Source organism: Notamacropus eugenii, chromosome 2 (assembly GCF_028372415.1).
Source record: "Notamacropus eugenii isolate mMacEug1 chromosome 2, mMacEug1.pri_v2, whole genome shotgun sequence".
Taxonomy (NCBI): domain Eukaryota; kingdom Metazoa; phylum Chordata; class Mammalia; order Diprotodontia; family Macropodidae; genus Notamacropus; species Notamacropus eugenii.
In genome coordinates, this window is record NC_092873.1 from 77,615,760 (window position 1) to 77,631,871 (window position 16,112).

General features: G+C 40.2%; 1 protein-coding gene across 2 annotated transcripts in view; it reads left to right on the forward strand.

Moving 5' to 3' along the window:
* The window catches only part of CTC1 (CST telomere replication complex component 1), a 36,090-nt gene extending 20,661 nt beyond the window's left edge, over positions 1 to 15,429 (forward strand). For both annotated transcript variants that reach the window (XM_072641107.1, XM_072641108.1), the window contains 12 exons: positions 8,787 to 8,901; positions 9,026 to 9,347; positions 9,435 to 9,524; positions 9,989 to 10,182; positions 10,343 to 10,425; positions 10,513 to 10,687; positions 11,012 to 11,089; positions 12,956 to 13,100; positions 13,716 to 13,780; positions 14,243 to 14,408; positions 14,514 to 14,637; positions 14,794 to 15,429. In XM_072641107.1, coding sequence (XP_072497208.1) covers positions 8,787 to 8,901; positions 9,026 to 9,347; positions 9,435 to 9,524; positions 9,989 to 10,182; positions 10,343 to 10,425; positions 10,513 to 10,687; positions 11,012 to 11,089; positions 12,956 to 13,100; positions 13,716 to 13,780; positions 14,243 to 14,408; positions 14,514 to 14,637; positions 14,794 to 14,918 — 1,682 coding nt within the window. In that variant the 3' untranslated portion in view covers positions 14,919 to 15,429. The remainder of the gene's footprint in view (positions 1 to 8,786; positions 8,902 to 9,025; positions 9,348 to 9,434; positions 9,525 to 9,988; positions 10,183 to 10,342; positions 10,426 to 10,512; positions 10,688 to 11,011; positions 11,090 to 12,955; positions 13,101 to 13,715; positions 13,781 to 14,242; positions 14,409 to 14,513; positions 14,638 to 14,793) is intronic.
* Positions 15,430 to 16,112: the final 683 nt, after the last annotated feature.

The following is a 16,112-nucleotide window of genomic DNA, read 5'->3' on the forward strand; positions in this document are numbered from 1 at the left end:
ACCCACTATTTTTTATTTTTTTTTGCAACCCTATCTACCTCCTCTCTTTTTCCTTATCCTCCCTCCCCCAATTGAGAAAAAAGAAAAATAAACCTTTGTAAGAAATATGCATAATCAAGCAAAACAAATTGCCACATTGGATGTGTCTGAGAATGTATGTCTCATTCTGTAACTTGAATCCATTACCTGTTGGGAGGTAATGTTGGAGAAAAATATTAATACTCATAATACCCTCTGCAGTTTAGGCTCAGACGTTAATCTAAATCTAGACCATTTTTAGCTAAACTCAAACAGCTGAATCTTGACATTTGTTCTAGAAATGGAACTCAAATGCTAAAGAGCAGTTAAGTGGAAGCTTGGCTTATCAATCTTCCTTGGAGAACCAATAAAGTAGACTTTTATAAGTATTGAAAGGCAACAAGACATTGTTTAGTGCTACCCCTATCATTATGAACATTAAAGATTACCCTAAAGATAATTACAGTTTACGTCTCATTTGTTGAAATGATACGAAAAGGTAGAAAAATTCTACAAATAGCTAGATATGATTTTTCAAATCAAATTAGTGTGTACTTTAATTTTTTGGTATTTCAAAACAAAAGTAAGATATAGAGAAGCAGGAAAAAAAATATGTTGAAAAAGTTGGCTCAAGATTAGGAGCAAAAGAAGCACTTCTGTCCAGGATAGCTGCCCAGTTAAGAAACATCCTGCTCAAATCTACTACTACAGAAAAATCCTGAAGTTTGTACCAGACCTGACAGGGATCAAGAAATCCATTGAGAAACTACACTAAATAACTACTTTTACCCAGCATTGCACAAGAGGTCAGTTCGAAACCCAAGGGAAGGGATTTTCCAGAAGGACTACATGAATACTGTGAAGAAATTAAATAAGAAAATTTTAAAATGAAATAAAAGCTATGGGAGGAAGAAGAAACAGAATGATTAGTCTAGAAGAGAAATTGGTAGACCTTATCCAAGAAATGAACTCTTTGAAAACTAGAATAAATGAGACAAAAATCAGTGACTCTGAGATAGCAAGAAATATTAGGACAAATCAAAAGGATGAAAAAAGAAGAAAATGTCAGAGATCTGATTTAAAAAAGAAAACATCAAAAACCTGGTAACCAAGATGAGAGAATCAATGGACTTCCTGAAAACCATGTTATTTTGGGGGTTTTTTTAAAGCCTGGATGATAGATTTTAAAAAATCATAAAAGGAAATTGATTGCCCTTATGTATTACAACCAGAGAATGAGGTGAAGATAGAATCCTCAGGTCACCTCTGGAAAGGAACCCCAAGAAAGAAAGTCCCAGGAATGTCATAGCTAAAATATAAAAGTCCCATGTCAAATTAAAAAATATTACAAGCATCTGGGGGAAAAAATTGTTGAAGTACTAAGGACCTTCAATCAAGATCACATGACTTGGCAGCTTTTACTGTAAATGAGAGGAGACCTTGGAATAAAATATTCCAAAAATCAAGATATAAGCTTACCCTAAAAAGCTGAGTACAAATCCTATAGAGGGAAAATTGTGTCTTTCATGTAATAGAGGACTTTAAAACATTTCTGATGAAAAGACCAGACCTGGGTTGAAACTTTGAAATATAAGTAGAAGAGACCAGAAAAACGTAGAAAAATAAATTTACTTAAGCAATTGGAGTGTGGTATATGATGCTGTAGTACTGGCATTTTAAGAGGACAATAAGAAATGTGTGTGTCTCCAAAACCTTAATGTCTTCAGAAAGTACTGAAGGAGAAAAACAGATGTTCTGTAGGTGGGTTGGTTCTTGCCTGAGAGTTTTATAAGGAGAAAGATAAGAGATGGTGAAAGCAGGGAAAGACTAGTTTTAGAAAGAAGTAAGTAAAAGAGTTTACAAACATGGAGAAGAAGTGGGTATCGGATGAATCTCTTACCTGAAATAGACAAAAGAGGGTTGAATACACACGCGCACGCACACACACATATAAATATTTCTACTCTAAATTCAACAAGAAAACAATTAGGGATGAGGCCAAAGGAGGATGCAGTTAAGATACTACTGAGAAGGAATAGTTGAGAGCAGAACAAACTTCCTGATCCTGGAATGGAGGGAGGGGGTGCCTAAGATTGTCTCTTAGACGTTTGAGGAATGACTGAACAAATTATGGTATTTATACATAATGGAATATTATTTTATCATAAATTATGAAAGGGTTTCAAAGAATCCTGGATAGTATGAATTGAAGTGAGCAGAATTGAGAAAAATTTATACAAAGAACAGCATCATTGTAAAGAAAAAGCAACTCTAAAAGACTTAAAAACTGGTCAAGTAAATGAAAAACCATCTCTTCAGAGGAGCTATGATAAAGCATGTTACTTGACAAAAAGGGTGCAGAAAGATTATGTATCTAATTCGTCCATTTATGTATCCATACACATACACAGCCGATTAACCTGTGGATTTACTGTTTGATTACGCTTATTTGCTACAAGGGATTTCTCCACCCTTGCTTTTCTCTTAGGTTTTTAGTTGGGGGGGCATGTCATTGGAGAATTTTTAAGCCATAAGGATACCCCAGCAGGGATTATTGTAACTTTTTTTTTTTTTAACGTACAGAAGAGAATGCAAGCAAGCATGGACAAGCAGGCCAGTTTTGAAATAATGTAGAATTTTTAAATGCATTTTTTTAAAGTAAGCAATATACATATATATATATATATATGTGAATGAAAGATTCCCAGTTTAATTCAGAATCATTTGTGTGTGTGTTCTGCTACATCTGTATATATATATATATATATATATATATATATATATGGAAATGCTCTTTCTTAGGTATTTGAGTTCAGAGTAAGAAAATTTTTTTATTAATTTGTTTTCAATTTTCTACAATCATTTTCATGAGTCTTAGGTTTTCTCTCTCTCCCTCCCCAAGACAACATTCAATCTTACATGGGTTCTACACATACATTCTTATTAAACACGTTTTCACATTAGTCATGTTGCATAGGAGAATTAAAATGAATGGGAGAAACCATGAGAAAAACCCAAACAAAACAAAACATAACACAAGAGAAAATATTCTGCTTCATTCTGCATTCCAATTCCTTAGTTCTTTCTCTGGACATGGATGGCATTTTGCCTTAAGAGACCTTTGGAAATGTTTTAGGTCCTTGCATTGCTGTGAAGGGCTAAGTCTATCAAGAATTCCTCGCACATCATGGTGGTTACTGTGTACAAGGATCTGGTTCTGTTCCTTTCATTCAGTATCAATTCATATAAGTCCTTTCAGCCCTCTCTGAAGTCTTCCTGTTCATCATTTCTTATAGCACAATAGTATTCCATTACATTCATGTACCACAACTTGTTTAGCTGTTCCCCAATTGATGGGAACCCCTTTGATTTCTAGTTCTAGGCCACCACAAAGAGAGCTGCTATAAATATTTTTGTACATGTGGGACCCTTTCCCATTTTTATGATCTCTTTGGGATACAGCCCTCGAAGTGATATTGTTGGGCCAAAGAGTATGATGCGCATTTTTTAAAATATATAATTTATTTATTTTTCAGTTCTTAACATTCACTTCCACAAGAATTTGAATTCAAAATTTTCTCCCCCTCTCTCCCCATCCCCCACCCCAGGACAGCATACACCATCTCTTCCTCTAGTCTCTCCTTCCTTCTATTACCCACCCTTCTTCCATCCCCCTTCCCCTCTATTTTTCTGTAGGGCAAAATAGATTTCTATACTCCGTTGTCTGTATAGCTTAATTTCCAATTTCATGCTTAAACAATTTTTAACATTCATTCATAAAGCTTTGAGTTCCATATTCTCTCCCTCCCTCCTCACCCACCCTCATTGAGAAAACACGCAATTCAATATAGGTCATAGATGTGTAACAATGCAAAACACTTCCATAATAGTTATGTTATAAAAGACTTACCACATTTCCCTCTGTCCTATCCTGCCCTTCATTTATTCCATTCTCTCTCTTGACCTGTCCTCCCACAATAGTGTGCTTCTGATTATCCCTTCCCCCACTCTGCTGTGCCTTATATTATTTTCCCTCTCCTATCCCTTTCCCTCTTGCTTTCCTTCAGGGTAAAATAGATTTCTATATCCAGTTGAGTGTGCATTATTCTCTCCTTAAGCCAGATTCCATGAGAGTAAGGCTCAGTTTTCTTTCATCTCCCCCCTCTTCCCTTCCATTGTAGAAGCTCTTTTTTCCCTCTTGTATGTGAGATGATTTTGCTACATTCTACCTCTCCCTTTTACTCCTAGTATATTCCATTCAACAGTAAATTTTTTTTAGGTTTTCTCCCTTCATATTCAGCTCACCTTGTGCCCTCTGTGTGTATACACACACACACACATATACACATATATAATATACATATACATACATACCCATACACATGTACATATATTCCCTTTAATTACCCTAATACTGAAAAAGATCTCATGAGTTACAAATAACATCTTTCCACGTAGGAATGTAAACAATTCAACTTTAATGAGTTCCTTAAGGCTTTTTTTCCTGTTTACCTTTTCATTCTTCTCTTGATTCTTGTGTTTGAAAGTCAAATTTTCTATTCAGCTCTGGTCTTTTCATCAAGAATGCTTGAAAGTCCTCTATTTAATTGGAATTACATTTTTTCCCCTGAAGTATTATACTCAGTTTTGCTGGGCAGGTGATTCTTGGTTTTAATCCTCTCTTTGACCTCTGGAATAGCATATTCCAAGCCCTTTTATCCCTTAGTGTAGAAGTTGCTAAATCCTGTGTTATCCTGATTGTATTTCCACAATACTCGAATTGTTTCTTTCTCACTGCTTGTAATATTTTTTCCTTGACCTGGGAACTCTAGAATTTAGCTACAACCATCCTAGGAGTTTTCCTTTGGGGATCTCTTTCAAGAGGTGATCGGGGAATTCTTTCCATTTCTATTTTACCGTCTGGGTCTAGAATATCAGGGCAGTTTTCCTTGATAATTTCTTTGAAGATGATGTCTAGGCACTTTTTTTGATCATGGTTTTCAGTTAGACCAATAATTTTTAAGTTTTCTCTCCTGCATCTGTTTTCCAGGTCAGTTGTTTTTCCAATGAGATATTTCACATTGTCTTCTATTTTTTTCTTTCTTTTGGTTTTGTTTTATAATTTCTTGGTTTCTCATAAAGTCATTAGCTTCCATCTGCTCCATTCTGATTTTTAAAGAACTATTTTCTTCAATGAGCTTTTGAACCTCCTTTTCCATTTGGCTAATTCTGCTTTTTAAAGTATTCTTCTCCTCATTGACTTTTTGGACCTCTTTTTGCCATTTGGGTTAGTCTATTTTTAAAGGTGTTATTTTCTTCAGCATTTTTTTGGGGTCACCTTTAGCAAGCCATTGACTCTCTTCATGATTTTCTTGCATTGCTCTCATTTTTCTTCCATCTCTCTTATTTGATTTTCAAAATCCTTTTTGAGCTCTTCCATGTCCTGAGACCATTGCATAATTTTTTTTTGAAGGTTTTGGATGTAGAAGCCTTGACTTTGTCCTCCTTTGATGGAATGCATTGTTCTTTCCTCAGCTGAAAGGATGGAAGAAAATACCTTTTCGCCAAGAAAGTAACCTTCTATACTTATTTTTTTTTTCCTTTTTTGAGCATTTTGCCAGTGGGTATGCACATTTTTGTAGCCTTTGGGCATAGTTCCAAAGTGCTCTCCAGAATGGTTAGATTAACTTGAAGCTTCACCAGCAATGAATTAGTGTTCCAACTCTCCCCCACCTTCTCCAACCAGAATAAGAAAATTAAAAAAAGAAGCAAAGAAAACTAAAGGCCTATGTAGAACACATAGAAATCTTACACATATAGATCATGAATACTTCAGTAGTCAGTAGGCATTGTATATTACAAGCACCTGATAATGTTACCTCCAAAAATGTGTTACTGAAGTGTAAATAACTGATTATTAATGTAAAAGTCATTTCTTGAGCATCAGCTTGTTACAGCAGAGATTAAAATCAATGCTAACATAGGAGAAATGTTAAAAATAAGGTTGGTAATTAAGAATTCCATCCGGACCTATTTAAATAAACTATTGATACCAAGAGTTGGAAATATATAAAAGGACATACATTGATAGTATTGCAATTTCGTAAAGAAGTTTAACTGATGTAAATCAGTTGCCATAACGAGGAAACTAAAAATGCCTAGAAATTTTGACAGGCAGTACTCATTCTCTTCACCATATGGAAACTGGCCAAAAATACCAGTTTTAAATATAAACTCGTTAAAAAAATGTTTTTAAAGAGAATAGTGATGAAAGCTTATGAATAGTATTGTCTTGTGAAACGGCAAGAAATTTTAAATGAAAAGGTAAATTAGTTGAGAGCTCATAATTGGACATCATAGATTTAGATCTAGAATGAACCTTGGAGGCCATTTAACCCAACCCCTCCTTTGGGAGAAGAGGAAGCAATTTGTCTGTGATCACAGAGCTAACAAATGTCAAGCAGTACTTGAATGTATCCAGGTTTTCTTGACTCCCAAGTCAAGCACTCAGATACAGCGTTGCTTCTTAAGAGTTTGCGTCAAGCATTTAAAGATGAAATTGGAGTGTGAACAACAAATAGGAAAGAGTTACCAAGATGTTTATAACATTTCTCCATCTGTAACTGGATTTTGACAGCTACTCAATTGGCTGACAAGTGCAGAGAAAACCATGTCTTAATATCTCTTCCTGCTGGATTTTGTTACTAGTATAAAGATATGCTGATAATTTGTGTGGGCTTATTTTATATCCTTGTGTAGTGCATTTAATGACTCTAAGTTGTTCCTTGACTCACAAATCCATCTTAAAAGCATATATTAATATCTTTTTTTATATTAACTTTGTTTCTCAATATATTCCGCCTTCCACCCTACTCCCAGAAAACCATCCCTTTATAATAAAGAATTAAAAAAAAAGTTCAGCAAAACTAGCATGTTGAAAAAAATTGACATCTATAGTGATCCACACCCCTGTGTTCTCCACCCTCCAAAAAGAAAAGCAAGTATTATCTCTTTTTGGGGGTCATACTTGGTTATTGTAATTTCACAGTGTTAACTTTCAAATGTTTGTGTGGTGCTCTTTCACTTTAAATTTTAGATATTGGATAAATTGTTCTTCTGGTTCTGTTTATATAATTGCATCAGGTTATCTCAGTCTTCTCATGCTTCCCTGTGTTCATGATACTGATTGTTTCTTACAGTCCAGTCATATACCATTATACTAATGTACTATACGTCATTTAGTCATTTTCCAGTCACTGGCATCCACTTTCACAGACCCTTCCTTTTTAACACTATTCTCCCATTTAGCTGCAAATCTTTTATTTATTTATTTCACTTTTATCATTCATTTTCACAAAATGTTGGGTTCCAAATTTTCTCCCCTTTTATCCCCTCCCCCCCCCAAAACACCGAGCATTCTAATTGCCCCTATCACCAATCTGCTTTCTCTTCTATCATCCCCCTCTGCCCTTGTCTCCATCTTCTCTTTTGTCCTGTAGGGCCAGATAACTTTCTATACCCCTTTACCTGTATTACTTATTTCCTAGTGGCAAGAACAGTACGCAACAGTTGTTCCTAAAACTTTGAGTTCCAACTTCTTTTCCTCCCTCCCTCCCCACCCCCTCCCTTTGGAAGGCAAGCAATTCAATATAGGCCAAATCTGTGTAGTTTTGCAAATGACTTCCATAATAGTTGTGTTGTATAAGACTAACTATATTTCCCTGCATCCTATCCTGTCCCCCATTACTTCTGTTCTCTTTTTTGATCCTGTCCCTCCCCATGAGTGTCGACCTCAAATTGCTCCCTCCTCCCCATTGCCCTCCCTTCCATCATCCCCCCCCACCCTGCTTATCCCCTTCTCCCCCACTTTCCTGTATTGTAAGATAGGTTTTCATACCAAAATGAGTGTGCATGTTATTCCTTCCTTTAGTGGAATGTGATGAGAGTAAACTTCATGTTTTTCTCTCACCTCCCCTCTTAGCTGCAAATCTTAATGATTGAAGGTACAATGCAGCCTTGAGTAAGCTGAAACACATTACCAGTAAAGAATTTTATAGGAGAAATGGCATAAAAAATATCAATAAATAAGCGTTTATTAAGCGCCTATGTTTGCTAGGCACTAGGGATACAATAGCCAAGAGTAAATAGTCCCTGCTTTTGAGGACCTTATATTCAATCAAAGGAAATGTTTATGGAATGAATATTTTAGAGAGGACGGCCACTAACAGCTGTGAGGATCTAAGGCTTCTTAGAAAAGATAGTGCCACACTTGAATCTTGAAGGAAGTAAAAGGTTCATGAAGCAGAGCGTTCCAGGCATGGGCAGTGCCAACTGAAAAGGCACTGGGAGACAGGAAACAGGCCATTTAGAACAGCAAGAATGCCACTGTTCCTGTTATGTAAAGTGCAAGAAGAGGAGAAATGTATAATAAAGCTGGAAAGGTAGTTTGAGGTCCAATTATGAAGTCCTTATCAAAAGAGTGGATCAGTCATGAGGAAGGAATAAAAGTTGGACAGCCCATGTGCTCCCTTATTATCCTGTTAATTTCAAGAAATCTAAAAGGATGTCCCCAGCATGCTCTGTGGAAGATAGATAGGAAGACATGGGTGGACACTGAAAAGAATGCCTGTATTGGTGAAATCGTAGATCCATTGATGACTACTTCATAATTATTGCAGAATTGAATGAAATAATGCATATAATGCTCTTTGTCATTGTTCATGTAAGCTGTTAGGATTGCTATGTTCACCCTTCACATGTTCATGCAGGCTCCCTGGTGCGGGTAGAACGGTTCCAACTGGTGGTAGAGAGAGAAGTGAAGAGCAACTTTCCTTCCTGGAAGGAGCTGGGAAGGCCAGAATTCATCCAGGAGCGCCGTACTAAGTCAGTACCTCCCTCCCTGTTCAGCTCCTAGTTCTCTGGAGGGGAAGCAGAAGGAGGGTGGAGGTGGTGAGGGGAGAGAGCTAAGGATCTGAGAAACATTCTGTCATCTCTTTTCTCCTTCTAGCATCTATGTCCTCTTTTCCCTGGATGATGCTCTGATCCTGCCCATCCCCAGTCCGTATAGTGGCCATTCTTCCACCCAGGGACCTCCTCAAGCAAAATTTCCCTCCTTGGAAAGTCCCCTTGAAGGGCAGAGCCGGCTTCTGCTGCTGTCTCATAAGGAGTGTCTGATGAAGCGGAACTATCAGGCCTCTCAGGGAGCTGGTCCTCCCAAGCACACTCTTAGTTTCCATGTAGTAGGCACCTGGCTAGGAGGGATCCAAAGGAAAGATGGGGACATCTGGGGTCTGCCAGAACCCCCTGGAGATGAGAAACAGGATCAGAAGGTGAGATTATATTCCTGAAGACTCTTGATGCTCCTCACTTCCTTTCTCCTCCTTTCCACTTAGGCTTCTTGCTCTTGTTTTCCTTAGGTTTTTCTCCTCTTCTTTGGCCAGTCTATCCGATGGTTTGAGTTCCTGCACCCAGGGCAGCAGTATAGACTCATCATCCCCGACCCCTCTGTGAGTCCCCCTTTCTATCATACACACCTGTTGCCTTAATGAAAATGGGAGAAGAGAGGCATGATGTGGCAGAAAGTACACCATTGTGAGAGACAGGAAACCTGAATGTGAGTCCACGATCTGCCTCTTACTGACTTTCTTGCTTTCAGCATGTCACTTGGCCTTTCTGAATTTCAGTTTCTTCATTGACAGAATAAAGGTCATCCCTAAGGTCATTTCCAACTCTTTCTGTGATTCTGTAATTCTAAGTAACTGACTTCAGGCTTATAGATCAGAGGCACTTAAACATCTGGCACAAGATTCAGCTGTAAAAGGGATTTGGGGCTAGACCTAGGAGAACCTCTTTGTACTCCTCTCCCTGAGTGGAAGAAACCCAACAAATTGGCTCATTTTAAGTATTTTGATAATGTTCTAAGGATGTCAATCCCTTTTCCTTTCCTTAACTCTTCCTTATTTCCCAGCAGCCCCCAAGTCTGTTAGAGGAGGGGGATTCCTCCCCTCTTTCCCAGCAGATCCTGGAGTTGACTGGCTATACCTCCTGCCTCATTGTCCAGGATGACTGGATCCTGGAGCCTGGGAACCCCCAGGGCATTCCAGGTATGCTGGGGATAAGCAAGGGACTCTGTGAATCCTCCCTGACAGAGATTCTCAGTGGCAGGTAAGCATTATATACCTCTCCCCCTTAGTTTGGCCTGATTTTTCTTCCTTCCACCTGGTCAGTAAGTTGGATCAGCCTAGGTTCTTCTGTTGTCCTCTGAGTCTGTTTCTCTCCTGCCTCCTTAAAGGTCCCCCTTCTAAAACCAGATTTCTGACTTTAGCTCCTCAGGCTCGTTTGTGTCCTTCTCTGCTGAAATTTTGTCCAGGACATTGTGTGTGCCATTTTCAGGCACAGCCCAGCAAAGTGAGAAAATTCATCTGATGGGAATTTGGGCGGTGGGGTGGCATAAGCTTCTGGTAGGGTGCTGACCCCATTTCCTCTTTTCTTTAGGAAATTCCCAGGCCTCTCAACATGGGGTGAAGTTGACTGTGGCCTTGGATGCTGCTGATTTAGCCTCTCGAATTCCCATAGATGTCTATATAGAGGCTCCACATCCCCCCTTACCGTTGGGTCTGCTTCCAGGGACCCGAGTCTATTTCCAGCAGTTAGAAAGAAAAGTCTCCAGGTGAGGATTTTGTGCGATTTAGCCTCCTTCCCTTTCCCCATTCTTTGTGTAGTATGCTTTACTTACCCCTCAAAATGCACTAATTATGGTACAGTTCAGAAGGCTGTCCTTGTCAGTCCCCATTCTTTCCCCTCTTCCCCAATAGATGATGCTCAGTTATAATACCTGTACCTACCTCAGTGTTATTGAATCACCCTCCTCCTGAGGTCAATCCAGTTTCTCCTGGGTGGTGGGAAGTTCCATAACCACTCTCCTTCAGATCCCCATAACCACTCTCCTTCAGATCCCTCACTCTCTTATTACCCCTTCTCTCTCTACCTGCAGGTTCCAAAATGTTTATTGTCGTTTCCTGCCATCCAGCTACCTCCGAATCCTTTGTTTCCCCACTGAGGTTCCAGTCAGGTCAGTGCCCTGGTCCTGCTGTAGGCTGAGCCCTGTACAGCCTCAGCTGAGGCCTCAGGATTTCCCCACCAAGGCCAAATGAGATAGCAGAAAGAGCAGAGTACTGTGAGTCGTTTCAAGCCTTGGGCAAGTCACTTAACCTCTGTACCTCTGTTTCTTCTGTAAAAAGGTCATAATACTGAATCTACTCAGGTGATTGTGAGGAAACAGCTTTGTAAACTCTTTAAGGATCATGTAACTCTGAGGCATTATGAAATAGAAGATTTTCTTTCTGTCACTTTACCATTAGATAATCATTCCTTTTCATTTGCAGAAGCTTCTAGATCTAAAATACATATACCCATGGGTACTATCACTGCCACTGTCATGTTTTTCTCAGGTAACGTGGTTAGATGTTAGTGATTACAAAATTGTACAGTTGGAGGAGACCCCTAAAGTCACCTAGTCCAGCCTCGGCCTAGCAGTGTCCTTGCTAATGGTGTGGCTATCCAACCTCTACTGCAACCGCTTCCATTTGTGGCCAGTTGTTATTATTAGGGTATTTGTCATTATATTAAGCCTAAAGAGGCCCTTTTGTAAGTTCTCCCCATTGCTCCTGGTTCTACCCTTGGGAGCCAAGAAGACCATGTTTGCACTCTCTTCTCCTTGACAGCTATTTATCTATTTAAACACTCTTGTGGTCCCTTGAGTCTTTTCCAGGTTAAATATCCCCATTTCTTTTAGCTAGTCCTCATATAACATGATTTTGAAATCCTTCAAGCAGTCCTGGACCTTCTGCCTCAGTGCAGCCAGAGGTGGCATTAGCTCTCCTGGTTGCTATCTTGCTTGATTCCCTCTGGAGATCTAAGTTGTCATGCCTCTGGAGGACAAGCAACTGCTGCTTCTTCTAAGGGTCTAGTTCCCTCTTCTTTAGGAAGAACTTACTTGTTCCAGATGATCCTTCCTTTCTCCATCACGTTCCTTCACGTGCTCTCTCCTGCCACAGGTCAGGGTTTGCTTCTGCCTTTTCAAATCCTTTCCATCTGTCTTTTCTTTATTTTCACGTTGACTCCCTTTTGTTTTCTTAAGGACCAAGTATTCCATTTTCCCTGATATACTCGGAGAAAGGAAGAGAGACATTCTTCAAGCCCCCTACTCTTCTCTAGGAGCATAGATTATAAGTATTTGGTTATGGCAGAAATATGAACATCACACATTTTATACACAACTATAAAAGGCTTTCTTCCATCCATACTGTCTAGAAACTAGATCCTTAGACTTTTGTCCTTTTTGCTAGTAGCTCTTAAAGAACTCATCTCACCTTATACCTTCTTACCTCATTAGCACTTCAGCACACAGACCCAGGCCTCTTTCCTTGTATTTGTCAACTTTTTCTTCTTCTTACTTGAATCCTCCATATTCTCCTTTTCTGTGAGTCTTTCCAAATTGCTCCTCTCAAATTCAGTCTCTGACCTCCACAATTCCAAAACCATATAAATCCCCATGAAAATTACTTCTTTAGATCAAACTTCCTCCTGCTTTTTTTCTCAAGCCAACTGTCTCACTGAAGCTGGAAGTAGAATTTTAGGAAGACAGGGGATTAGATGATAACTATCTGAGAACAAAGTTCATGTAGGAACCAGTGGAAAGACAATTCTAGGAGAGTAATTACTCTTAGGACTGGTCCTCTTCCCCATGCTCTGCTTTCAACTATATCCCAACAGTTGACCCTATATTTACCTTGTACTCATTCACTTCCCTTGACCTTCCCAGTCCTGTTCCCATTTTCCTGCCATCCTGTTCCCCACTTTATTCCTCCCATTCCCTTCCTTTTTCCCTCCACCCCCATCCTGTTCTTCCTCTGACTTTACCGTGTTTTCTCCATAGCTCCAGCTTGCCCCATGTCTACCTGGCAGAACTACAGGGGGATTCCCCAGGACTGACCCAGGCCATTGCTTCCTGTCATGTAGTATCTGTCCTCAGTGTCCAGCTCTTCTGGGTCTGTGCACATTGTACAAGTATTTGTGTTCAGGTAAGACTAGTAATAAAATCATAGAAGTTCAGAGCTGCAGGAGACTTTTAGTTGTGTCACTACAATTGGAGAGGCAGGATGGTTCTGTTGTGGCTAGGAAGGTAGCAGTTCATATCAGTACTCTAAGGAAGCCACCAGTCTCTCATTCTATAACTTTCTGTAAAGTAGCACATAAAGTCAGGGAGCTGGGTGGGCTGACAGGAGGGAGGATGACTGAGGCCTCTTGAGAATGGAGCAGTCTAGATGGGTCTCCTGCAGAGTTTAGTGGCCTGGGTAAATTTGCTTGTTCTTGGGTGCTCCTGTCCAAGAAATAGACTGTTTTGTATGTTGCTTGAGATCTTAGGCAAAGAATTTATCATGGGACTAAGTGGCAATGACAGCTGTGGTTCCAAGATTGGTGACATTTGTATTCTTGGGGCAAGACCTCACTACTTCTCTGTTCTTTGGTGCATGCCTGTGCTGGAAGTGGAAGAACCACAAAACAATACATTCACTAAGGGAAGGGAATACAAGAGAAAAGAGGGTTAGGGTATTGAACTAGGTGGGTGGAGAATAGTAGGTGGTAGAGGAAAACGTAGTGAGACAAGGATTTTTGAGCTGTTTTTTTCTTCTTAGGGACAGTGTAGTCGACAGGGCCCTCCATGTCCCACGCAGGCAGCTGTGAGCCAGGCTAACATGAGGTAAGAGGAGGGTTGGGTGTTTGGGCAAAGAGAAACAAGGACTTGGGCTACAGAGGTAGCTTGAGTCCCTGAGAGTAAATGTTTGTCATTTCACAAGAGACCTTTTTCTTCTATAATAACCCCATATTATACATTTAATATCTCCCTCTCACTGTCTCCACCCTGCTCTCTCTTCCTTTCCCACCCCATCCCTACACCTATACCACTACTTTTTTTATCTTTCTTTTTTCATGTTTACTTATTTTTAGTTTTCAACATTCATTTCCACATATACCATTACTTTGTCACACACACACACACACAGCCAAAAGCCAGTTTTGAATCCTGCCTTTTCTGTTTAGTAGCAATGGAGCCTTTGACAAGTCACTTCACCTCATTTGGCTTCAACTTTCCTTACCTGTAAGGGCTTGTACCATATGATCTCTAAGAACTTTTCTAACAGGATCTATGTATGATCTCCAGGCTCCTGGTAGAAGATGGAACTGCAGAAGCTGTAGTGAACTGCACCAACCAGCAGGTGGCAGTAGCCCTGGGCCTCTGTTCAGATGAGTGGGACTCACTGATGGAGCTGGTCAGGGTACCTGGGAGAGTTGCCCTAAACATTACCAGAGCTGGGGCCCAGCCTGAGGTCAGACTTGCTGGAGAATCTGGGTCCCAGTGGGTGAGGTGGGGGGCTGTAGTGGTAATGGAGTAATCTGGAATTTGAATGTCTTGGCCCTGTGTTCTTTTATAGTTCACTGGTAAAACAGATTCCCTGATGTCCTTCCTTCAGATGCTCTGTGCTAGCTCCTCTGTCCTCCGACCCGTTCTTCTTACTTTTGAACTTGAGAGGAAACCCACCAGAGTTGTGCCATTAGGTGAGTGCTAAGGTCCCTAAGAACAGGGAGGATGGAAAACTGTCAGCTGGGGGCCACATGTTGCAGTCCAAGGGGAATAGAAGGGAATGATCCAGGATATCAAAGATGAAAAGGGGATTGAAGCATGAGGATTGAGCCCCCACCTTCTCTTCTTAGAATCACCTCGGTTACATCGGTTCCAGTTTGGTGAGATTCCTGTCTTGACTCATATGGTTCCCAGACTCAGCCTTTCCTGCCTTTCTCTCAAAGACCCTGAAGTCCCCCACGTCTTAAGTTCCTGAGATACTGGGTCCATTCTTCACAGCAGTACATCAAGGATCTGAATTCATTCGGTGATAGGATTTCAGCAGTACAGATAGCAACTCCATTGTAACTTAATAGATGGCTTTCTAATCACTCAACAAACATTTGAGTAGCTGAGACTGCTAGAGAAGCTCTGTCTCTAGCCCTACGGAATGCCATTTCCTCCTGCCACCTAACAGGGTTGCGTGTACCCCACTCTTCCTTTACTTGAATGTAGGCTTTTGGATCCCTGCTTCTCCATGAATCTACCTCATTTACTTCCCCTCCCTTCAACCATAGCTCAGGGACCTTACAGTCGGGCTCCAGTTTGACTCTTGATTTGTTGAAGGAGAAAAAGCCCACTTTTGTCTTAATTTTTCGTCCTTGCCGCATTCTGGTGCCTTATCTCTCTGCTCTGCACCAGGAATGGAAAGAGCAACACTAGGAAACACGAGACCACGGCAAGCACAGCACTTTATCTTTAATAAAACTCAAAGCTGCCTCTTTTGAGACCTGTGTGAATGTCTCTCAGTTGGGGGTGGGGAAGGGGGCAAGGCTTGGGTGTCAGATGAGGCAGGGAAGGAGGCTCTCCAACAGAGCCAGTTCTGAACATCTCACTTTTAGCCATCATTCAACTCACTTCATCCAACATTTTGTTGAGCAACCTCCAAACTTACTGTGCTTGGTATTGAGAATGCAAGGATGAGACAAGACAGCCCCTGCCCTTGAGGAGCTTATTCTGCTAGGGAGGAAAGGCTAGTATACAAAGAAGTCTAATACCACCAAAGTGATGGTGATAAAGCACCCAGCAGAATGCCCCATCCAGGAAAGTGAGGAGAGAGAACATAGATAGCATTGCCCCAGAGCTGAGCCTTCACATTTAGGCAGAAACAGCAAACATGTATTAGGCATTTATATTTGGGTCACTGTACCTATGCTGGGGATAAAAAGATAAAAGTGAAATTATTCCTGCTTAGCTCTGTGGGAGGTAACAAAGTATTCCTAAAATAGTGGTGTTATTATAATCTATATGTTCTAAAATATTTATAGCAGCTCTGTGGTAGTAAAGAACTGGAAATTGCTGGAATGTCCCTCAGTTGGGGAATGGATGAAGAAATGATCATGATGCGCTATAAGAAATGATGAGCTCCATGATCTTAGAAAAACATAGACCTATATGAAATAATGAAGAT